This window comes from Ambystoma mexicanum, chromosome 8 (assembly GCF_040938575.1).
Source record: "Ambystoma mexicanum isolate Mex_15411 chromosome 8, UKY_AmexF1_1, whole genome shotgun sequence".
Classification (NCBI taxonomy): Eukaryota; Metazoa; Chordata; class Amphibia; order Caudata; family Ambystomatidae; genus Ambystoma; species Ambystoma mexicanum.
In genome coordinates, this window is record NC_090929.1 from 1,015,792,058 (window position 1) to 1,015,816,498 (window position 24,441).

A 24,441-nucleotide genomic window follows, 5' to 3' on the forward strand; every position below is an offset into this window, starting at 1 on the left:
GTCAATGCCTACTTCTGAACAACTTGTAATACTCTGGACTAACCACTAGATGCCAAAATCTGCAAAGCATGTGGATCCAAACAAGCACCAGAAATATAAAAGTATATATTTTCACCCAACAAATACACCCACCACTCCCTACATAAACAAACACAAAGATACAGTGACTTGTGGGCCTGAGAAAATTTCCTTTTTTGCCCATGGATTCTAGGCCTCCAGGATGGACGAGCACTCTAAGATTAATGTGTTTAAAAAAAGGATCAAGGTGTTGATGGGGCATATTTTGCGTTCCATAAAGTAATACAATTGTTTATCTGTAAGAAACTGTCAGCCTTAAAACCTTACTGTCATATATACGTCAAACACTTTTTCAAAATCGTACCTGCCCCTAAAAGAGGTTAAAGCTTATAAAATATGAACCTCTGCAACAGTCACGACTGTGCAGGCATATTTGTATGTTAAATACATTTTTGTTTCATTTCTGTATATAACATCGGTTTGCTTACCTGGCACATCAAATGTGATTTCTTTAGTCTCTTCGGTGTGTAGTCGGTAAACCAACATATATGCATTGCGGGAGCAGTGGTTCCCTTTAACACACTTGGGTTTACGAGTCTGTGATTTTGAAGTTTCTGCTGCAGTAAACAAAGCACACATGATCACGAATGTAAATCATCAATGTTTGTAGACCGAAGAAAGCAAATATATTCCACATTTTCCCTTTCTGTAGGCAGTCGTGCAGTAAAAACTCAACCAAAGAAATTGCAATGGGGCCACAAAGAAAATAATATGCAATACAGCTGCTTAGAGAAAAGTATAGAGAAGGGCTAGATGATTAATGAAGATGCAAGACGACACACATGAAAAGGGCTCAAGGGAGATAGGTTTATATGAACAGCATGAAGGCAAGAATAGGGCAACAATCTGCTGCATGTGTCATAGGGGAACAGTCTGAATAAATTGACTTTACATTTCTTAATGCTCAATCGACTAAAATACTGTGCATTTAAAAAGGGATAGACAAGGTACAGCAGCAGTGAAGTGAAAATTGGCTAGCTGTGCAGCAAAGTGAGAAAGAAGCAGACAGCTGCGTAATATTGAGGCATAAAGAAGGCACAAGAGAACTGACAAAGGAAGAAGTGCGAGTAGGGAGGCGGAAGCATGTAACAGTCCTCTGCCTGACTCTCACCGTACAGGTTGGGGTGGTTGTCAGGGCTGCCACCGCTGTATAATGGGGGGCTGAGGGGAGGTAAACGGGGATTGTCCAGTGTCAAATTAGGAATAATTTTCGGAACCCCTATTTGTATTGGATTCCGAGAGGACAACGATGCATATGCAAGCTTTCCACCAAATTAACAAAACGTCTCAATACTAACAGGACAGATCAGTTAGACTTTTTTTAAAAAACCTTTTTATTGGCATTTCAATAATACGACCAAACAGACTGCTCAGCGTGGCCAGGAGAAAAAAGGTTGCATATGCAAATCAAAGCATCTCTGCCCATCTGTTCACTGCAAGTCCTCTTTGCTTGCCAGTGTTTTTTTCTGCGACAGTCCTCCTCAGAGCTGCTACGCACTCTGCCTTACTGCTCCCCCCAAAACCCAACAAATAAACTAACAACTGTGCACGCTCCCCTCGTATCCCACCCGCCCACCCTTTGTATCCCTGCCCCAACCTGCATTTTGCTCTTGCTCCATCTTCTCTCGCTTTGCACAGTCTACTGCAAACTAAGCTTAATGAGGGCAGGTCATCCTAACGTGCAAACATCCTTTGGACCAGTGCGTTCCATGCAGCAATGTCATCACTGGCTTCATTCTGTCCCCTTTTCGCTGCCCTATACCACACAACAGTCTCTGCCTCAGCCCATTTTGTCAGATCCCCCCCCACCATGCTTCCACCCAGGACCCCTCTGACGATTTCCATGGCAATCCGGCGTTTAGCCAGGACACAAATTAGATCTTTCATTTTAGCTATCGGAATCTCAGTGCGCCTGGCCATAAACAGTGCTAGTAAACCTGCCTCTGGAGGCCACTTGTGCATATTTAGCCCTGCCGTCTGGACTTTGTCTGCTATACCCTGCCAGAACGTAATCACCGGGCACGAACAGAACATGTGCAGTATATCTGCCTTATCGTTCGAGCACCTCAGGCATTTCTGCTCCCCTGCTCCTGGGAATAGTGAAATAGTGTGTGGTGTCATATGCCCTGTGGGTGCCCTGCAACTGCGTTAGCTTGAATCTGGCATTTCTCTATACATTTCTCGTGTACAACAATACTGTAGCCCATTACCCGTTTGTAAAGGCATGCCCGATGTCCTTTTCCCACTTGGCCCTCACCCGGAGCTCTGGTTTACTCAATGTGTCCAACATTAAAGGCATGGTCTAGTAAAAAATGTTATTGTCCCTACGGGTTGGCCGTGTTTTTTTAAGCCTATGTGGCTCGATTTTAGAAAACATTCCTATGGACCTTACCTGAGTTTTCGTCCATTAAACGCACGAGAAAACAGGCACCAGGGAGCTGCCATTTTGTGATAATCCTATCACTTGCCGCATCGCCCTGGCTGACCTGCTTCTGCGGCACTAAATCAATTCCCCCGCCCCTGAGCCCATTTCCCAACGCCAAAGCACGTCTTGTGTCAACATTCGCTGCGCTTCAGCTAATGATGTGTCGCCATGGAAATGGCAGGACGCCTCTTTCCTCAATAAGTATAAACAGACCGTTTCACAACACACAGCAGCAGGTTTTCGATTGCATTCCTCTCTCTGTGTTACTTAGAGTATTTTGTGACTCGTTTCTGTGCACTGGTCAGCTACCTTCGCCGCTTGTAGCCCGTGTGAACACCTGTACCATCTTGGTAAATTATTTTACTTTGTTTACCACACAATGGCTACAATAATGCCCTACATGTACGAGCCCGAGTATACCGAGGAGGAACTACTGGAAAGGGAAGCACGCGAAAACGATGGGGATTCTGACGGCAGTTGGCAGGACGAATCAACAGATGAAGAGCCTGGGCCTAGTCGCATGGACGGCGTCTCCACCTGCTGCACATGCAATCAGTGTGAGCTAATGCCAACCGAGGAGGAGAACTGCTGCTGCCGAGAAAACTCGGGGTGCCTGGCCTACATTTCGGAAGGCGAGCCACGACCGCAATGCATCACCGAGCTGCCAGACTTTAGGGCAGCCTGCCTCACACGGGCCGTGTTGAGAATAATGACGGTGCTTATGCACGAACTTTGCGCAACTGTTCGTCCTCGTAATCCGAGTAACGAGTAAGTATACTCTGCTTGTCATGCCACTCCTATTTCATGTTCTTCTACTATATCCAAAATTACATCTACATATCATTGTAACGCATGTAAGTCGTTCAATAGTGTGCATTGTCTAGATAGCATTTGTCCGTGCAGAATGCCATTAGTTACAAGAATTGTCAGCCATTAGTTACAATAATTGTCATGGACAACAAACGTTTATTAAACTTATCTTGGTCATTTAAAAACAGTTTGTTTCATTCCTTTTCACAGGTGGTAGAGGCTGGTGGCCTATCGTTCCTTTACATGGTGGCTCCACGGGAGGCTTGGACACCGCGTTCGAAGAGTGATACCCGCCTGTGCCGTTCGTGCCATTAGAGAAACGTTCCCGAGTGACAGCGGTCAGTACAGGGGATTTTCTCTCGCTGTGCTGCAACCTGACCTGTATAATCTTTAAAGTCTTGTATTTTTGTGTCATGAAAATAAGATACAAAATAAAACACCACATATATTTCAACAACGGTTTTTTCGATTTTTTTAAATGAATCAAGTGTGTCTCCATTCAAGGATGGACGTCAGACATCTGTGCTCCGAATGGGTGAAGGTCTGGTTGCTGTGAAGCAGGGTGGTCACTATCTATCTAAGCTAACATAACATATTCTCGATAATGCATGCACTAAATAACACTTGTTCAAAGTCTTTCAGTAGGTTATGTCTCTATAAAAGTCACACATATATCTATAATAACAATTACCATTGGATTATACAGGCCTTAGGGTGTTGACCACTACAATACACCGGTTGAAGTGTGGGTCTGTGCTCACAAGAATCTCCGGTATGTGGCATTTGTTATTGATAAGCAACGATATACTATCAAAGGCGGTTCGCGCCAGTGGATGAGCGCTGGCATGGGGGGCTGTCAGGGGCGCGAAAGGCCAAGGTGCCAAACAACATGTACACTTCAAAAGGTATCCCACGCCAAGGGGCCATCGCTCACATGGTCTCCTCAGACCCCGTGTCTCCAGCCAGGCCTCCCCTTCAAGCAGGCCGCCCCCCTAAAACCATGACATACATACGACATTCATTCACAAACACACCCCTGTTTCTTATACTTTATAAACCACTTGATATGTCTCATGAGAACATCTTTGTGCTTTGCAAGTCAACTCCTGAACGTGCTAACTGGCAACCACTGAGATCTACGCCAATCTGCTCGTCATCGTGCTATCCGTGAACTTCTGTGACTGCTTAGAGCAAACCCATCAGTGTGCTACCTGTGGCCACCCACCTATTCTCCTGCAACATACTGCTCTGCTTGCTGAATCCAACTGTTTGTTGGTCAAGGTAAGGCCATGTATCCTAGTCATATTTCGCAGATTTTAAAATTTCTATCTATTTGCGAGTAGAGTACCCAATAGTGCTATGTTCATTGGTCTCATTGCTATTGACTTGAGTTTCCATTGCTATGCTATCAATAGATCTATTTATTTTCATCTGTGCCTATTGTCATCGAAATTGCATCCGTCGGGGGTCCAGTCTATAATGTAAGCATGTTTCCTTCTCGTGCAAGACAGAACATCCAAGGGACGAGTCACATGTTCAGATTTTAGTCACATCATTTATACATTTCTGCAACTTATGCAAATACTAAGCCGCACATAATGAACTGGTATAGTTCCTGCGACCAAAACAAACCTTGCATTGATCATTGTATGATTCATTTACTTTTGTATCAAATCTTTATTCTTGAAGATTGTATAATAATGTCGATATTTACTTTTCAGATTTATCAACAATGCCTGCCTGTTCGATGAGCGGTTGCCCTTCGAAGACCCATGCGAAATCTGAAGGCACTACAATGCATGTATTCCCGAAAACTGTTGATCGAATAAGAGAATGGGTCAGACATTGCAGATATCCACTGGATGAGCTGGAAAGTAGAGTCCAACAAGTCTTACAGGACAAGAGGTGTGATCGATACCGCATCTGCAGCGGCACTTTTCCTTGGACATGTACACAACATCTTGGGTAACAAAGAAGAATAAGTGGTGAACGACACGGAAATTGCTCGAAAACGCTATTCCCACTCTATTCGTCCACATTCCGCCACCGGTGAGTCAAGTGTCCGGATTTAGCTTTAGGCCTTGCGGTAGTGTGTAGGTAGCCGAATGGATTAATTGATATTGTAGGTGTTCTAACCCTTGTAATAATTTCGATATTGATAGGAGTGTATAGTTTTTTGAATAATGACATTTGTCAATATATTCTTTTTCTATTTCATAACCCACAAACGCAATGTATATATATGGGAACAGGGAACTGTGCTGTATTGAGCATTTTTTCAAGTATTCTGTCGCCTTACATGGCTATTTTTAATATTGGCATTTCATTATCAATCATTAATTTACCTTTACAACTTCTTGACTATCCCTTGAATCTTAAGCAAGAACATTCTACATCCTTGACGTGGTCGCAGTTATCAACCACTTCTAGCGCGTATCAGGTAATCTTACTAGGCTAATCCGCTACAGACTTGTTTTATGCATGTCAAGTAATAGTTTTATTCTATCGTGTAATTATTTTACCAAATGTTTGGTTAGTGCTTTCCAATTGATATCCACCTTAGTTATCGTCCACTGGTGTTTGTTTTCAGTTATAATTAGTATTATCCATACTAATGCAAGTACTGTCTTTCAGGGAGATGCTGAAGCGTCCACCACATCTACAACATTTCTAGATGTTTTTCACCAGCAGGAGGTATGGATACTGACAGCTCCATCGAGCGTCATCATCAGAGCTGGAATTCTTGTTGTTTGATTGTTCTACACAATGTTTCATTCGTGGTTAGCCCTTGATATGTACCTGTGCTGTCGACCCCAGGTGTGTGTTATGTTTTCACTATTGTAATCCTCACTAATTCAAGTACTATGTTTCAGGCAGTTGATGGAGCGTCAACCCCTGCACTTGATGCAGAGCCTGATATTCAAGTAATTCCAGGGGAAGTGGAAGCGGGACCATGCGTATACGAATCGACGCAACAGCTTTCGGAAGTGCGCACTACATTTGCAACATCCATAGATATTCTTCAGCAGCATGAGGTATGGATACTGACAGCTCCATCATGCGTGATCATATAACGTGATTCCATTTGCTATACTTTCTTCCCTATTAACGCAAGTGCTGTGTTTCAGGGAGACGACGAAGCTTCCACTACAATCACAACATCCAATTTAGATGATGCAGATGTAAAGGAATCGGAGAAATAAGTCGATGAAATCTGCATACTTATGTTTCCTTGATTGTTTTAGACAATGCATCATTTGTGGTTATCTCTTTATATCTACCTGTGCCGTCGACCCCGAGTGTGTGTTATGTTTCCAATATTGAAAACCATACTAATGCAAGTACTGTGTTTCAGGGAGATGCAGATGCCTCCTCTCCAATACAACCATTCATGACAGTCCATGCGGAGCCAGAGGTATGGATACCGACAGCTCCATCGAAATAGATCATCACTGGTCGAATACTTGTCGTTTGATTGTTGCACACAATGTTTAACTTGTGTTTGGCTATTGAGATCTACACACGTGTGTTCGTCCTCACGTGTGTTTTATGCTAACAATATTTTGATACATAGTAATGAAAGTACTATGTTTCAGGGAGACGATGGAGCCTCATTCCGTGCTGTCTATGCGGATACAGAAAATATAGTCGTTGCAGCGCAAGAGGAAGGGAGGACATGCGGAAACGAATCGGAGCTACAGCGTGCAGATGTTGAAGGTCGAGTCAAAAAAGTTGCAAAGAAAAAAAAAAGGTTACAAACAGTTCATTATTTTAAAGAAAATGGTTGTGCTGGGGACTATTTTATGTTTTTTTTTCCAGTCAATTGGACTACACTTTATCTTGTGTTTAAACTGAACATCCCTTTTCCAATCTCTCCTCCAGTTACTCGTGGGTGTCAGAACTATACATACACAGACAATGAAGCGTATGAGAGATGTTGCTTGCCAGACCATGTACACTATGGAGGAACTATTAATTGAGGTGAGGCGTGTTCAGGCTCGAGATGCTCATGTCCAATGGCCAGAACATGAATTAACTGTGTTTGGAGACTACAGCAAAGTTGCATTGGACCATAGCTACAGTGCGACCGCACCACCACAAGAAGATGTTATTGAATGTATAGAAGATAGCTCTGAAGTAGTTGCAGATCAATTCACACAATCTACACCCGCCAAAAATTTGCCACCCAAAAACCTGTCGACATTGTTGTATTCTCCCATCAATGTTGAAGTAATAGATGTCGAAATGACAGAATGAACCAGCCGCAGCATCCATAGATGCATCAGAACTTGATATCAGCGATATTACTTTCCAATGTGTTGAAATCTCCAAGTCGTCGCAGGCCGAAACAACGTTGACGCAGGAAGACAGTCTAATGAAAGAGAGCAAATACATTGTATTCGACAGTTGTTTGATGGAAATTATAAGTATGCTGAAATGTGTGCATTCCATAAGAGGGAAAGTATGTGGGAAGCCATTGATTAATGTGACTAGTCACATAAAAGGCAGCAACGTCAAAATAAATGCCGCCTGTAGATTAAATCATAGGTTCTCATGGTCTGCACAACCGATGCTGGGGAAACTGCCAGCAGACAATCTACTGTGTGCAGCTGCATCACTTTTTAGTGGCTCCAGTTTTAGAAAGTTAGAGGCTTTCTTTCAGTTTGTGGGACTCCATTTCATTTCTAAAGCGCTGTACTACATATACCAAATGTGATTATCTGTTTCCGGCCATTAGTGATGCTTGGAAAATTGAACAATTGTCTCTAGCAAGTACATTCGAAGGCAAACGATTCAGGCTAGCCGGCGATGGACAAGGCGACAGCCCTGGATTTTCTGCCAAGTACTGCACCTACCACTTTCAGGACATGGATAGTAAGAAAATTGTGAGTTTGGTGGTCGTGCAGGTAACACAATGTACATCGTCAGTGGCCATGGAGAAACTAGGATTTATAAAATCAGTGGAATATCTACAATCAAGGGGAATGCACATCGACCTCATAGCCATGGACAGACACGTTTCAATTGCCAAGACAATGAGAGAGCAGTTCCCACATATTAATCATCAATTTGACGCATGGCATCTTTCTAAATCAATCAGTAAGAAAATCTCGGCTGCAGGAAAAAAAAAAGTTTTTGAAAGTATTTTGCAGTGGTCCCATTCTATCACCAACCATCTTTGGTGGAGCTCAAAAACTTGTGAAGCGTCAGTGGAAATAACTACTTGAAGAATGGCGGTCACTGATGCACCACTGTACCAACGTTCACTGCTGGACAGAAAATCAACATTTCCAGCAATGTGAACATGGCCCTTTGTCCCCAGAGGAGGCACGGAAGAAGAAGTGGTTGATTCCATCTTCACCGACACACAAAGCCATTGAGAAGATTGTTTTCGACAAAACTCTATCAAGAGATTTGAGAGGATTGACAGAATTCTGTCACACAGGAGATTTGGAGGTGTTCCACAATATGTGCCTAAAGTAGAGGCCAAAGTGCTTGCATTTTAGCTTTCGGGGCATGAAACATCGCACTCTACTAGCGGTCTTGGCCCATAACAGCAATGTCGGACGTGAACAATCTAGGACTAGGGGTAAAGTAAGGATGCCTCGCTACACTAAGGCGTTTTCAAAACGAAGTAAGCAATGGGTGATCAAACCAGTCTATGATGAAATGCAGTTCGACTTTGTGAAAGGCCTTATTGTTGCTGTGTTAGCGAAGCACAGATATGGAATTTTGGACGTTTCTGTGCAGAGCAGTGATCCATTGCCACCGAACATTGCGACTGTGCCATGCCCACCCAAAGCACAGCTGGTTGTGAAGTACAAATCCGGGTTTAAATAATTGCAATACGATTGTCTTTTTGTAAATAAATGTTATTGTACAGTGTACCTGTAACCCTAACCCCTACCTTCACCATCATGGGTGGCGAACAAGCTGGGTGTCATCTTTGAATTCTCCATATTCACCTCATATATGTCTATGTATATATTTTTCTCATGTCTCATCTCATGTAAATGTAAATACTGCGCACTGTTGCGCACTGTTAACGGAGGGGAGGCTTGCGTATTGCAAATAATAAAACAAGCAAACAAACAATAAATCTCACTTTTAACTCAACTCCTGTGGTACTTTATACTTTCCCTGACCTTCCGCCAAAAATTAAATGTCTCAATTTGGGCTGCAAAGCTCGCAGACAACGGGGACAAAATTGGGACACTTAGAACGCACCAAGCAGGCCGTGGCATTTGGGAGAGAAGCCAGTTCGCATTTGCACATTGAGGCGCACTACATAGAGGGATTCTAAACTTCAAGTTCTCACAGATGCCTATACTACGTGATGTTGCAAATAAAGAATGCGAAGGACAGCGGCTTTGATTTTCAGCTCGCGCCCAGATGAGGCCCACAAGTCGCACTGGAAGTATAAGGGTCTATTGTTTTTTGACCTTGAGACAGGGACCATGCCGAAAGAACTACATTTGAAGGGGGTGCGCAATAACGTAAGAGACTATAAAGGCAGAAAATTCAGAAACTAGACCGAGTTTCATTTTAGTTCCGTATACTAAAAATCGTTGTCAAGAGCACGGTCCGTTTTACAGACTGCATTACGAAGAGACACAATGGAAATTTCAAATATAATGTAAGTAAATCTTTACACGCTTTTATACCGGAATGAAGATTTAATGAATGGATGCATGAATAAATGAATGAATGAAGAGCTAGGAAAAGCAAGGAAAACGTGTTTGTAGTGGGCACATGGGCATGCAGGTCCACTGGTCTCCCCGATCTCGGTCCCTGGCCCAGCCACTTTTTCCTGCACTGCCTACCTGCACTACGGGACTGTCTCTGTATCCTTCAGCCACTTCTCTCGGCATTTACCTAGCACTTGCCACCAGCAGGCCCTATTATTTAATTTGTATTAAACTAACCATGTACAGCACTTTTACCCCCCCACTGCCCCCTTCACCATGCGCGATCAGAAAGACAGCTGGCCTAGTAGGATCGTTGTCTGTCTGCCCTTGTTCCCCACCTGCCTCGTTGCGCCTTGAAACACTTGAGTATAGGCGCGTTACAAATGCCATATCATATCATTCCTCACGCATGTAGACTGTCGTTTATCATTGTGTGTTGTCCTCGACTTATTTCGTTACTTTTCGCATTGATTTTAGAGCCGAACATACTCCATTGAACTATCCTTGCAAGCAAATAGTTTCTGATCGGCTGTAATAAATAAAATGAGTAATATTAATGAAGATCGGCTGGCGAGACTAATTATATTTTTTTTGTTTACATAACAGGTATTTGCTCCCCTTCTGCTACTACCATCGGTTTGAGACACCAGCAGATGGCTTTTACAGTAGACACCTGCAGCTTCGTGTGAACAACTGGAGCACACTGACAATTTTATGGGACGATCGCCAAGGGCCCAAATGCCCTTACGCTGTACTAGTGGCTAGAAGCAACATATCAACCTTTACGATGGACTAGTGCCTAGTTGATGGAACAGCCTTGCGGTTAACCGTGCTTCCAAAGTGCTTCTTTTAACGAAAAGCAACACCCTGTGTACCATTGCGGATACAGATAAAAGAAAATAAATGGCTTTTGGAGTTCATATGGCAATTGCTGAATATTCTCTAAACATTTAATGTCAAATAAATGTACTTTACCAAATGTACCGTGTTGAGGTTTGATTTTAAAGTACAGTTTCATATTCCGAATTGTGGTGTGCTGTGTTGTGAGATGGTCTGTGTTGGTTTCCGGGTTCTGTGTGGAGTCGCGTAGAAGACGACTGGGCGCATTTGCCTACGCAGCACAGTAACGTCACAGAGAGAGGCGGGGAATATGAATGTTTTGATAATGTCAGGCTCAGGGGCGGGGGATATGATTTAGTGCTGCAAAAGCAGGTCAGCCAGGGCGATGGGGGAAATGATAGGATTATCACAAAATGGCAGCTCCCTGGTGCCTGTTTTCGCGTGAGTTTAATGGACGAAAACTCGGGTAAGGTCCATAGGAAAGTTTTCTAAAATCGAGCCACTTAGGCTTAAAAAAACATGGCCGACCCGTAGGGACAATAACATTTTTTACTAGACCATGCCTTTAATTCTTAGAGCCTGGAAATGACGTGGCCGCCCTCTGCCAAGTCAATATCGTATTCAGCATGGCGTCTCCAGTAATTTACGCCCTCGCTGCCGACCACCTACTCACCACCAACTTGATCACCCTATGATAGGTTAGAAACTGCCCCCCCTGCCCCCCCGGAATACTATACTGCTCTGTCAGGTCAGGTAAACTCTACAGTACGCCGTCATGGATCAAATCACCCAACGTAATTATTCTGTGTGGTTCCCATTGTTACCTAATAGTGTGGACCTCTCCCTGCATCCACCACAGACCGCATGTAAGGGTACATTTTCAGAGTACAGGTCCAGTAGTCTCCCCAACGTCGACATTCTATGCCTCAATGCCCACCTCAGCATTACCAACACAGGCACCTCTCTGAGCCCTCCCTCCTACGCCCAAAGCGCTTCCTTTACATAGTACGGTTTGACCCCCGTCCCTCAGCAGCCATGTAGCTAATGACTCATCATCCACCAGTCAATCTGCAATGAACTGCAGCTGCCCGGCTAGAGAGTACGCCTTAAAGTGCGGTACCTGGGTTCCCCCATCTTAATAATCACTGTGCAGCACATCCAGTGAGATTCAGCACCTTTTGCCACCCCAGAAAAACCCCTGCACTGTAGTGTCCCGTTTGCGAACAAACTCTAGGAATCTCGTAGGGAACATTTACAAAGTGATACAATGGTGTGGTAACACCGCCATTTTAAGAAGTGCCATCCAGCCCATCATGGGTAGAGGGAGTTTCTGACAGAATGCCACCGATTTCTCAACTCCATGAAGTGCCTTCAACGTATTTGCTTCATGAGCCCTCATTGGTTCATGATATATGTTCACATCCAGGTATCTGAAGGTGTCCACTATCCACCGCAGCCCCAGATTCAGCAAGCGCCTAGGCTCTCACCCGGCGAGGCCTGCCAATGGAAACAAACTTGATTTTCTGTTGCCGATAGCGATTCCTGAAAGCCTTGCAAAGTTATCCAGCACAGCCAGTATATGTGGCAAGTTCTCCCGAAGGTTCTGCACATACAGCAGCAGTTCGTCCGCATATAACGAGACCACATGCATGACACCTACTACCTGATTACCCGCCTGCCAGAAGTCCTTCCTTAGATAGAACGGCAGTGGCTCAAGTGCTCGAATGAACAGCATAGGGGAAAGTGGGAACCCCTGTTTGGTGTCCATCTCCAGCTCCCATACTTCCGAGACATGCCTCCCTGTCCTTACTCTGGCTAATGGCTACATATAGAGCAGCTGCAACCATCGCGCAAAGCGCAGACTCGCATCGAAGCGCTGCAGTGTCACATGCAACCAATCCCCATCTAACAGAATCAAGCGCTTTTACTCTGCGTCTTCACCCTACGATCGTTCTATAACATGGTGCAATCTACGCAGGTTCCATGTGGACCAGTGTACCAATCACTCTCTTCAGTCTGGCTGCCAGTAGTGCGCCCAGTATTTTAGAGTCCCGATTGATCATTGAGAGTGGCCAGTATGACCCACATCCCAACAGTGGTTTCCCAGGTGTCAATATAGGTACTATTACTGACTCCCGTAAGCTAGCTGGCAGTAAACCCCCCTCAAAGGCTTCTTCCATCATTTGCAGGAGGTGCAGCGCAAGTTCTGCAGCATATTCCCTATAAAATTCCACTGGGAAACCATCTGCTCCCAGTGTTTTGCCCATGGGTAGTGCACATATGATCTTCTGCAGTTCCTCTTCCGTGCGAGGTGCATCTAACATTTCCGCCTGCTTCTGTTCCAACCGGGGCAGCTCTATCTCCCCCCACACTGCCTTGATATCCTCAGCCCTTTTCTCCCCATCAACCTCAAACAGGCTCTGGTAGAACCTTCTGAAGACTGAATTAATCTCCCCTTGGGCCCGCCATTCCTCACCACACTCTTCTTTTATGGCACTGAGCATGTCCCTGCTCTCCTCTGCCCTACATAACCAGGCCAGCAGTTTCCTGTGATTCTCTCCACCTTTGTGGAGTCTTTCCATGTATTTGCCACAGTCATGCTTACCCAGCCTCTTCCAGGCAGTTATGCACCCCTGCCGCAGTTCCATGTGTCCCCCCACCCCCTGTTGCCCTTTTCCTCTGTATTGTGCGAGCCGGGGGCCTAGGTACCTGAAGAAGGTGGTGGCATTGTGGTTGGGGGGCGCATATGTATTTCTCTCGGTTCCAGAAGCCCATGCACAACCGTCAACAGACCCTGGTTGTCACACTTGCAGTCCAATAGCTAGACTGATCAGCTACACTTAAGGAGTTCAGGAGACTAGTCTAAGGTATGGAAAGCACACAGAATGGTTAAATTAAGATCAAAAAAACATTTTTGGGGATCTGGCTCACTAACGTTCTGGGACCACTAGACTTCCCAATCTACATCCAGTGGGAGAGTAATGCTGGGCTTGGAAATGTTTAGGGCTAGCTTAATTGGCTTTCACCAAAACCTTTCACTACTTACCTGTGATGTAACGGGTGAGGTGTATTAGGCCAACCCCTTTCTGAAAGTATCATCGGTGGGTGATCCTGTGCATGTCTCAGGTCTGTACCAAAACTCCTGGAAAAGGGATGCTAAAGAGGGGATGCTACAGAGGATTCTAGTATGGTAGTAAGGGCTGCAACCTGCCTTCTTTGTCCTTGAACCCTGCTCTTTCCTGCAGTTATAATGTCACCTTGGGCTTTACCTTTGCTTCCTGCCATTTGTCTAGCTGCTGGGCTGGAGGTTCATTCATGGGATAGCTTGCTTGACTGCAGAACTACCTCGCCTCCCTGGCAAATCCTTCTGGACCAAGTGCCTTGAAGTGAGTGGTCACTTAGGGCTGGAAGTAGAGTGGATTGCATCTGCTTTGCCTCAACTCCATTTTTGGAACATCCTGGGTCACCACATGATGTTGCACCATCATGGAAGCGTTCCTTGCTTGCTGGCTGCCCCTCCTACCCCATTAAGCTTACCTCAAACATTGGTCAGGTTACTTTGTCCCTGTCTCAGTGTCCATGGTTGCAGTCTTCCAAACTCATGGATCATCCCTCCCAGGTGTCTGTGACTTTTCACCATCTGGAACATTGCAGGATTGTGGTGTTGAATCTCCTCTATTCAGAGTCCCTAACCACTACTAGCTGTGTGCCCATCAGGATTGTTTTGCTGCTGTTTAAAATCGTTTTCTGCTGTGCTCACATCCTGCTTTCATGGGAATGTGCTGACAGGTTACCCCCTCCATCCCACGTCTGGTCTGTGATCTGTTCTCTTACCCTCATCATCTCCCATTGTTTCTTCCCTATCCTGTTTGTGTCTCCCTGTGCGCCTGCTTCCTCCTTACCTAAAACTTCCCACGTGCCTCAACTGCACTACCTGGATAAGTGTACCACACTCTCTGCTTCGACTAATTGCTTCTCCATCTCCTATCCCTCACCTCTCACTAAGTCTGCAGCAGGAAACTCGAGGACATACTGGCCTCCAAACAAGGCCTTCCTATTGCCGACACCTACGTCAGTGCTTCCACAAGAGAGACTCTCACCGACATCCTATTTGTCGTTCCTTCTCGCGACCTATGGACTCTCTATATGGCCGCTTTGCTCTATCCTTACTCTTCCTCACACATAAATGGCATCACCCGATGGGAGGCCCATATGGCATCCTTTTCAACCTGCAGGGCACTCAAATGTCTATCGAAATGGTACCATCCTGGTAAAAGGGCTTCAACACAACCTCTTACTTTTTGATAGGCTCCTTCCTTGCCTCATCAACTTTCCTTTTTCCTCCTCACTGTCTCCCTTGCCTTCATGCCTTCACCCTCCTTAATGACACCCTTGTCATCCTTGTCCCCTCTGCCTCCGCCTACCTCTATCTCTCCGGCACTCTTGCCGCTTACCGGAGGGTGGGGGGGCGGGGGGGGGAATTGGCAAACCCCTCTGTCCCCTAGTGCAACCTGCTCCATGTTTCCACACTAAACTCTCGCTTTGCTGTCAAGCACTCCTCCAAAATTTGCCATCTCCTTAAACTCCTGTTCTTGCTCTTACTGAGACATGATTAAAGAACAGCTCTGTCACAAGTTTGACACTTCTCCCTGAAGGCTACAAGATCCTCTCCATGCCCAGGCGCATCATACCAGGAGGTGGAGTAGCCCAGACCTTTCCTGAGTGGATCCCCGTTTCCATTATCCCCACTCAGGTGTGTGTCTGTGTGTGTGTCTGTGTGTGTGTCTGTGTGTGTGTCTGTGTGTGTGTCTGTGTGTGTGTCTGTGTGTGTGTCTGTGTGTGTGTCTGTGTGTGTGTCTGTGTGTGTGTGTGTGTCTGTGTGTGTGTCTGTGTCTGTGTGTCTGTGTGTGTGTGTCTGTGTGTGTGTCTGTGTGTGTGTCTGTGTGTGTGTCTGTGTGTGTGTCTGTGTGTGTGTCTGTGTGTGTGTCTGTGTGTGTGTCTGTGTGTGTCTGTCTGTGTCTGTGTCTGTGTGTGTCTCGTTCTCTCTCTCTCTCTCGTTCTCTCTCTCGTTCTCTCTCTCGTTCTCTCTCTCGTTCTCCCTCGTTCTCTCTCTCTCTCGTTCTCTCCCTCGTTCTCTCTCTCGTTCTCTCCCTCGTTCTCTCTCTCGTTCTCTCCCTCGTTCTCCCTCGTTCTCTCCCTCGTTCTCCCTCGTTCTCTCCCTCGTTCTCCCTCGTTCTCTCCCTCGTTCTCCCTCGTTCTCTCCCTCGTTCTCCCTCGTTCTCCCCCTCGCTCGTTCTCTCCCCCTCGCTCGTTCTCTCCCCCTCGCTCGTTCTCTCCCCCTCGCTCGTTCTCTCCCCCTCGCTCGTTCTCTCCCCCTCGCTCGTTCTCTCCCCCTCGCTCGTTCTCTCCCCCTCGCTCGTTCTCTCCCCCTCGCTCTCTCGTTCTCTCTCTCTCGTTCTCTCTCTCTCGTTCTCTCTCTCTCGTTCTCTCTCTCTCTCGTTCTCTCTCTCTCTCGTTCTCTCTCTCTCTCGTTCTCTCTCTCTCTCGTTCTCTCGTTCTCTCTCTCTCTCGTTCTCTCTCTCTCTCGTTCTCTCTCTCTCTCGTTCTCTCTCTCTCTCGTTCTCTCTCTCTCTCGTTCTCTCTCTCTCTCGTTCTCTCTCTCTCGTTCTCTCACTCACTCTGGCCACCTTCTATCAGCCGCCGGCCTGTCCACCCTCTTCCTCTCGGAATGGGATGACCTGGCCTCTTCTTTTCTCTCCTCCTCTTCCCAACTCCTCCTGCTGGGGGATCTTAACATCCATCTTGACTCTCCCTCCGAACTCCTAAGGACATTTCCGCAACCTGTTTAACTCCCTTGCTCTTTCCATTCTACCCCATGGTCCAAAGTACACTGCTGGCCACACCTTGGATGTTCTCCACAGACATCCCACTCTCTATTCCTCTCACTACCCGACTACTCATGGACTGATCATTCTCTTCTCTATTCTCACTTGAGACTCTTCTCCTTTTGCAATGGCTCACCCCACACCACCTCTTGCCTTCAAGGTCATCAAACCCATGAAAAGAGCGTCAGTGGCTGCCTTTGCCTCCACCTACTCTCCTTCTACTCCTGTGGCCGACTCCCACTCTGATACAGCCCTCTCTGATTTTCACCATTCCATCTCCAACACACTTGACATTCTTGCCCCTGTCATGAGGGTCTGACTGAAGCCTGCCAAAATGTGCAACTCTTGGTATGACTCTGATCTGGCTGCCCTTAAACGCAGGTGCAGAGCAACGGAATGGAAATGAGGAACTTCTGGTACACCCTCTTCAAAGGCAATATAGACTCTGCATCCGCTCCAAAAAAAAAAAAAAGTCTACATTCAAGCCTGCATCACTGCAGCATCTAATAACATGGCCAAACTTTTTAAAGTCTGCAGGCAGCTGGCCAACCCTACTGCAGCCACATCATCTTCTGCACCCACCCAGGCACTTTGCTTAGCCCTGGCTGCACATTTCACCAACAAAACACAGGACATCCTGTCATCACTCTTTCCGCTCCCCCTCCTGCACCACCATCTCTTGGGCCCCCTTTGGCCACCCCCAACCTTCCCCCTCTTCACTCCTCCCCCACCCCAGCCACATCTGATGAGGTTGCTAGACAAGTCCTGTCTATGAAAGCATCTTCCAAACAGGTAGACCCTTGCCCCTCAAAAACCATCAAGGACAATATTGGCCGACCTCTGCAACCTCTCTTTTGCCACTGGTGTTTTCCCCTCTCAAGCACTCTCTTGTGCACCATCTGCTCAAAAAACCTTCCGCAGACCGGTCCATTCCGGCAAACTATCGCCCCAATCCCTTTAAACCCTTTCTTGGGAAAACTCCTCGAGAAGCTGGCTATCACTCGATTTACCCTCCATACTGAATCTGCTGGTTGTCTCCATGACCATCAGTCTGGCTTTAGAGCATCCAGAGGCACGGAAACTGCTCTCCTGAACACCAGCTCTTAAATCTTCACATTAACTCTCCCTCTGTCCTCATTCTTCTCGATCTTTCTTCTGATTTCAATACAATAAACCACAACATCCTGATCACCCATATCCATGATACCCTGGACATCACAGATCAGGCCCTGGCGTGGTTTGCCTCCTTTCTCTCGGACCGGCCCTCCCAGGTATAACAACTCGGGCCGTCTCTCCTCTGCCACTCTCTCTACTTGTGGTGTCCCCCAGGGTTCTAACATTTCCCACTGGTTTTTCAACATCTACATGGCCCCCTTGGCCCACAGGATCTCTACCTTTACCTCTAACTTTCAGTGTTATGCGGATGGTTTAGGTCGATTTTACAGCGAACAAATGGTCGTAATGACCAAAAGTTCTAAAAATGCTACCACCAAAAGGTTCGAACACCAAAAGTTTGTACCTTTGGTGGTAGCATTGCAGGTAAGTATAATAAAAAAAGAAAAGACTGCGGGGGTATCCCCCCGCAACACCCCGCTCACTATACTGTGTGGTATAGTGAGCGGGGTGTTGCGAGGAAGACCCCCGCAAGAAAAAAAAAAAGATATATTTTTTTTTAAAAACAGGGGCTTGCGGGGATGTCCCACGCAACTCCTCGCTCACTATACTTAACAGTATAGTGAGCGGGGGGGTTGCAATGGACACCCCCTGCAGCCCCTGTAGTACATGTTTTTGCATGAGAAATGTGCAAACCTTTGGTAGTTCGCACCTTTTTAATGCGAACGTTCCGACCGCGGCCAAATCAGCCGCGGTCAGATCACTCTGATTCATGCGGATGACACGCAGCTCTCTTTCAGGCTACCCTTGGCTTCCTCCTCGCTTATCCCGGATTGTCTATCCACAAGTCAGGCTTGGTGTGCTGCTAATGAACTCTGCCTGAATGCCAGTAAGACAGATATCGTACTCATTGGGACCCCTGCTCCCACTTTCCCACTGGCCTGCCTCACTTGGCCCTGCGCCCTCGCCTATCGATGAGGCAAAAAATCTTGGGGTCATCTTAGACTCTACTCTCTCCTTCTCTTCTCACATCTCAGGCATCTCCAAAAAAATCCAATTACCAACTGCACCTCCCCAGAGGTATTCTACCTTTTCTCACTTTCCCCCAGAAGCTCATCGCCTCTAGAGCCCCGGTTCTCTCTAGGCTGGACTATTGCAACAGCCTGTTTCTCAATCTTCCTACTTCTACTCTCCGTCCTCTACAACTCATCCAGAACAGAACCGCAAGACTTATCCTTGGCCTCAAGCCCTGGGACTGCATCTCTCCGGCACGGAAATCCCTCCACTGGCTCCCTGTGGCTGCAAAGATCAAGTTCAAGATCTTCTGCATAATCCACAAGGCTTTCTGGTGCTGGGGCCTGCACTATCTACAAAGCTCTCTCCCTAAATACTCTCCGTCTAGAGCCCTCCGCTCATCCTCCAACTCTCTGCGGCTAAGCCGCTTCCACAAACAGAGATTTGGGGGTAGATCTTTATCCTCTGCAGGTGCCTCCCTCTGGAACAGCCTCCATGCCTCTCTCCGTCTTGAGCTGGAACACCTTAAGTTCTGGAAACTCCTCAAGACCTTCCTTTTCTATTCCTCCTCTCTCCCTCGCTAACCTCCTTTGCTTTCTCTCCCCTGCTCCCCCAAACTCTGTTCAGTTTTTGCTGACTGGTTGCTTGGTTCACCTCCAGAGCCTAATGGGTCCAAGGCTCCCCGCTAGTCTTTTGCACTTGCCTCGGGTCTCTGCACTTTCAGTTTACGCTCCATGAGCAGGGACACCTCTCTGCACTTAACCCAGGGCCTGGTGGACCGGACTCTTTTTTTGTTTCTCTCCTACCCTCCCCCGCACCTATGTATGTACATAATGCATTACCTAAATGTTCTAGGACCAGTTAATTGTTTGTCCTGTCCCCCACACCCCACCGTTTCTAGTCTCCCCTCCCATGCTTGGTCGCAACTATAACACTTCATACACTTACACTAGGAGAAATGTCGTCAGGTCTAGAATTCTAGTTTTCTTTCTCTGTTTTGATCATTCAAAATCTTCAAGGCCTAAGAATGATTACGGTCTTCCCTTGTTCCCTTCCTACCTTGAAGCACTTCACCTGTGTCTAAGAGCTGTGTAAATAAACTATAGTCAGATCTAAACCAAATATCCAAATCACCTGTTCAGCCGCTATGCTATTTCTGGGCTGAATTCTTTACAAGCATTGAATACTGGTCCCCAAGGCCTGGGGTCCTGTTCCTGTAGTCTGTTACATCTGCAGGGGTACCCTGGGTCTGTGAGCAGTGGGGTTTTGAAAGTGGGATGTGTACTTCTCTTCAACCTGCTGTTCCTGGCCTGCTGGGTCTCAAGAACCTGCCTGGACCTTTTCTTGACCCCCCAAACTCCCTCACCAGGCCCTTGGTATCCCCTTGGCAGGATGCCTCTTTTGCTGTACATGTGGGGTAAAATGAGAATTCACCAAACATTTCCATATAACCATGGCAGACTTTCAAAGGCAACTACCAAAAACCAAGACATTCGCCCAAGGGCCCAGGAGTTTTTAAATGCATCAGTGACTTAGCTTAGAAGTACGACACTGTGCTACAGGAATGACAGTTGTTACAGTAGCCATGCAAGGTTACAGTGTTGCCTTCAATTTTCTAAGGGTAAACTGGCACATTTTCTGGTCCAGTACTGTACTACTTAACTGATTTACTGCTTTTGGGCGGGCCTGTTTTCTAATTCTAATATTTCTTCCATCCTTGTAGAACGTCTATACAGTAGGATTAGTACTCATCTGTTCAGTTAGACTGATAATTGCATCTCCTGGAGTGAATTGAAACGAAGAACGCCATAACTCTTCACTATTATTTATATCCTATAGGATTGTGGTGCATGTTCCTAAATACTTGTTTGACCTTTTTTAAAATCACATTGTAATACTAAATACATGTTTATGCATTTTACAGTATATAACGTGTGAATTATTTTATGGAGTGCTGAACTAATTGTCCTTTGATACCAGCTCACCATCTCTCAAAGAGTTAAAAGTGGATTGGCCTGCAAGATTACCCATCAAGAGAGTTTTGGTCCAATTACATACACCCTGTTCTTTCACCAGAAATAGATTGTCCACAGAGTTAAGTATCAAAAATACACCTATTCCTATTTTTTTATTAATAAATGTGATACAGCTTAATTAAAACTTTGCACACAATATTGAGGTATCAACGTGTGTAAATGGTAACTTCATGACAATACATTCACTTCAATTATAACACAATACAGTTTTAAAACTAAGGTTGTATGAAGTATTGTGAACACCTTAGGCATGTTATCTGTCTCATTAACTACTTAGCTTGGCATCCATCTTTAACCACATATGTATTCATGCTATTACCAGTGAGATCAGACATCCAGCTACACATTGCCACCATGAATAGTCCGATCTCAGCGTCATAATGTTAAGTACAATGTTCCCAAGTAATACATTTGAATATGCGCCAATTCGGCACATTGTGTCATTAAATGGTGTACATCTACTGTAAGTACTTTAAAAAGTTGACAGGTTCTCTTTTCAACAGGAATGCAAAGACTAGGATTTTTTGTAACCATTGTAGGTTAAAATACACATTTAATCAAAACCATGAACAATTGCCAAACCCTCCTATTAAGAAATTGAATAATATATGGGAGAGAGATCATGGTGTATCCCTCGGTCTTTGTTAATTTATACCAGGCAGACAAGCTATACGGTTACATCTGCCCTGCTCCTTTGATCCTTGTTAAAGGTGCTTTTCCAGAGTGTACAGGTTCACAGGCCAATCCACCTTCCATCCAATCTCAGCAAAGGAGCCCTCATTATCAATATAGTAATTAACTACTTGATAGTTCCCCTTTGCAGGAAATTCCCTATAATGCCTGGTAAGGCAAATTTTGTTTGTAGCACCCTCTGTTGAGGATGCTACAACCACTAACGCTAGGGGAAAGGCGAACACAACTTGCAAGAAAGGAAAGTCTCTCGTAAGGTAGGTAATGTTGACAGAGCGACAAGGCTCAACTCTCAGATAGCGTAGTAGGTTGACACAGGTACAACTAGCCCACACACATCTACAGGACATATTCCAAACTGGCTAATACACTGAAAAATCTACACTTTAAACAAAATTAAAAGAATCACACATACGACTATCAGTTCAAGTAAGTACTATAGGTAATAATACCCAGAATTAAAAAGACACCAAGTATATTATGAAAACAGTAATGCCTATACAAGGACTCTCCAAACCCCAACTACCAGAGATGAGTACCCAATATAAAATAACAGTAGGGATGGACCAGGGAACCTACAACCTAGCAAGTAGGTAGGTACCCTCTGGGCCTGCACAAAAATGTGCAGTGTCCAAGCCGTGTATATGTGGAAGGTTTTAGACCTGATGGGCAGCCCCTAACGCATAGTAGGGCATGGGGAAAAGAGGGCAACACATTTTAACCAGCAGGTAAAATAATAGAACTCACTAAGCTCTATAATAATCCCAACATTAGAACCTCTTAGAACATTGTATTAAAGAACATATAATAATGTATCAGTCCAAAGCATGTAACATTTATTAACCATAGCCAAAAGATTCCAAGAGTTAATAAAATGTTTTAGACACAATTACCTTCCCGATACATTTCAAGGAAAAATATACTCATTGCCACCAGAAATAGTCAGTGTTGAAAGTATATTATGCACCATAATACAAATGCAGGGTTTGATCTTAAAAAATGAATATAAAAAACAAAGAGGAGTGCCAAAAAAATAAAAACGTGGTATATCCCTTGTGAGTCCAGGAAAATTGTCCAGATGCAACTAAGTACCTACCAAATTCAGGAGAGTTTAGTAAAGTTGCCCACCGTAATGACTTCTGTATTCCTAGTCCATAATCCCCTTTGGTCCTACTTACAAGGGTCTGTCCATGGAGGCAGGACCCAAGCGCTTTTTGCACAGCACAAAACAGTAGTTCCCCTTTAAAAGAATGTGTTGCGCAATATGGCACAGAATTCTGGGCTTGGCTAGGCCTACTGGCCCCAGCTACTGCCAACAGACGTCAGTTCTTGGAACCACAAGACAGGTCACCTGACTACTGTACTATTTTAAGGGGAGATGGCGGTGCGTAAAGAAGTAAACAGGACTATGTACTAAGAGTACAGAAGTCACTACAGTGACCTACTTACTCCTATGTCCTGTCCCCTTTCCTCCATATTTATGGGAGATTACAATGCACTTATCAACCTGGTTGGCTGAAAATGTATCTTATCCAAACATTTTGCAGGACTGTCTGTCCAGATCTAGCATCCAACCTTGTGGTAGTGCCCATGCAATAATGATTGAAAAAAGCAGATGGTGAAGACCAAGTAGTCACCTTACTGACAACTTCCCAGGGTACATACCTCAAAGATGATCGCAGTAGATTTGGCTAAGATCTTGTGAGGGTGTAAGCCTCATCTGTTTCGTTTGAAGCTTGTAGGCTTCAATAATGGAAGAAATTATCCATCGGAAGATAACAGCCTTAGACGCCTGAAAACTAGGCTCTTGCCTACAAAAAGTTTAAAAAATGATTGTCTGAATTTCTTAAAGATTTAGATTGGTCTAAGTAAAACAGCAAATACAACCTATGTTCCCAGTCGGGTTAAGGAGACAGAAAAGGGTCGGAAGGACAATTTCCTGATGTGAAAAGCAGATACTACTTTAGGTAGAAAGGTAGGTGGAGTCCCAAGAACAACCATATCTGTATAAAATAAAATTGAAGGTTCGGTAGCTAACAGGGCCTGAATTTCACCATTTCTTCCAACAGAAGTGACTGCAACCAAAAAGGCTGTTTTCCAAGACTGCACCTCTGTCTGCCGACGACATATGCATGAAAGACCTGTGGGCTAACCCGGAAAGCACTATATTGAGGTCCCACAAGGGTGGGGTCTTGGCAAGACAGACCCGGCATGGAAGAAGCAGAGCGTTTGGAACCCAAGAAGATAATAAAACCTTCCCCACCACCTATCTGCCGAGGGGAAAAAATAGAAACCCCTCTGCGGATAACTAGTGTGAAAGGTCAGAAAGCATTCCGGCATTCCAGGAGGCTGAAAAACAATGAATACACAGATTTACCGTTCCCATATGCTACCCACCCTGCCCAGGAATTTGGCCACCTAATCAAGAGGTAGATGGTAACAGCAGTGGAGAGACAGACAACCAGGAAATGTAACCCTGTACGACAAAAGGACGAACCATGGGGGCAACACAACAGAGGGAATAAGGGTTCCAAGAGTTTCTATCTGTACAGATTCCACAAAGCAAAGTTCCAATGCAGTCTTGTTAGAAATCAATTGAGGAAAAAGAAAAGTTCCACAATAACCCAACCCAGAGGTAAATTCAACGCAGAGGTAAATCCAACGCAGTCCAAATAGCAATCCAAAATTCATGAAATCTCCAAAAAATGATATCCAGATATCTAAAACGGATGAATACAGAAATAAAACACACGCTACTAACCAACTATAATGATCAGCTGAGAATCATTGGTTCCTGTTGCATTGCAGTTTATGAATTATGCTTGGCTTCTTGGATACTACGGGCCGGCTCCCACATCACA

The 24,441-nt window shown here is 45.3% G+C and overlaps 1 protein-coding gene across 1 annotated transcript in view; it reads right to left on the reverse strand.

The window, feature by feature from the left end:
• The window catches only part of USP48 (ubiquitin specific peptidase 48), a 1,688,863-nt gene that overhangs the window by 1,131,579 nt on the left and 532,843 nt on the right, over positions 1–24,441 (reverse strand). The window contains exon 10 of the mRNA XM_069610955.1: positions 507–635. Coding sequence (XP_069467056.1) covers positions 507–635 — 129 coding nt within the window. The remainder of the gene's footprint in view (positions 1–506; positions 636–24,441) is intronic.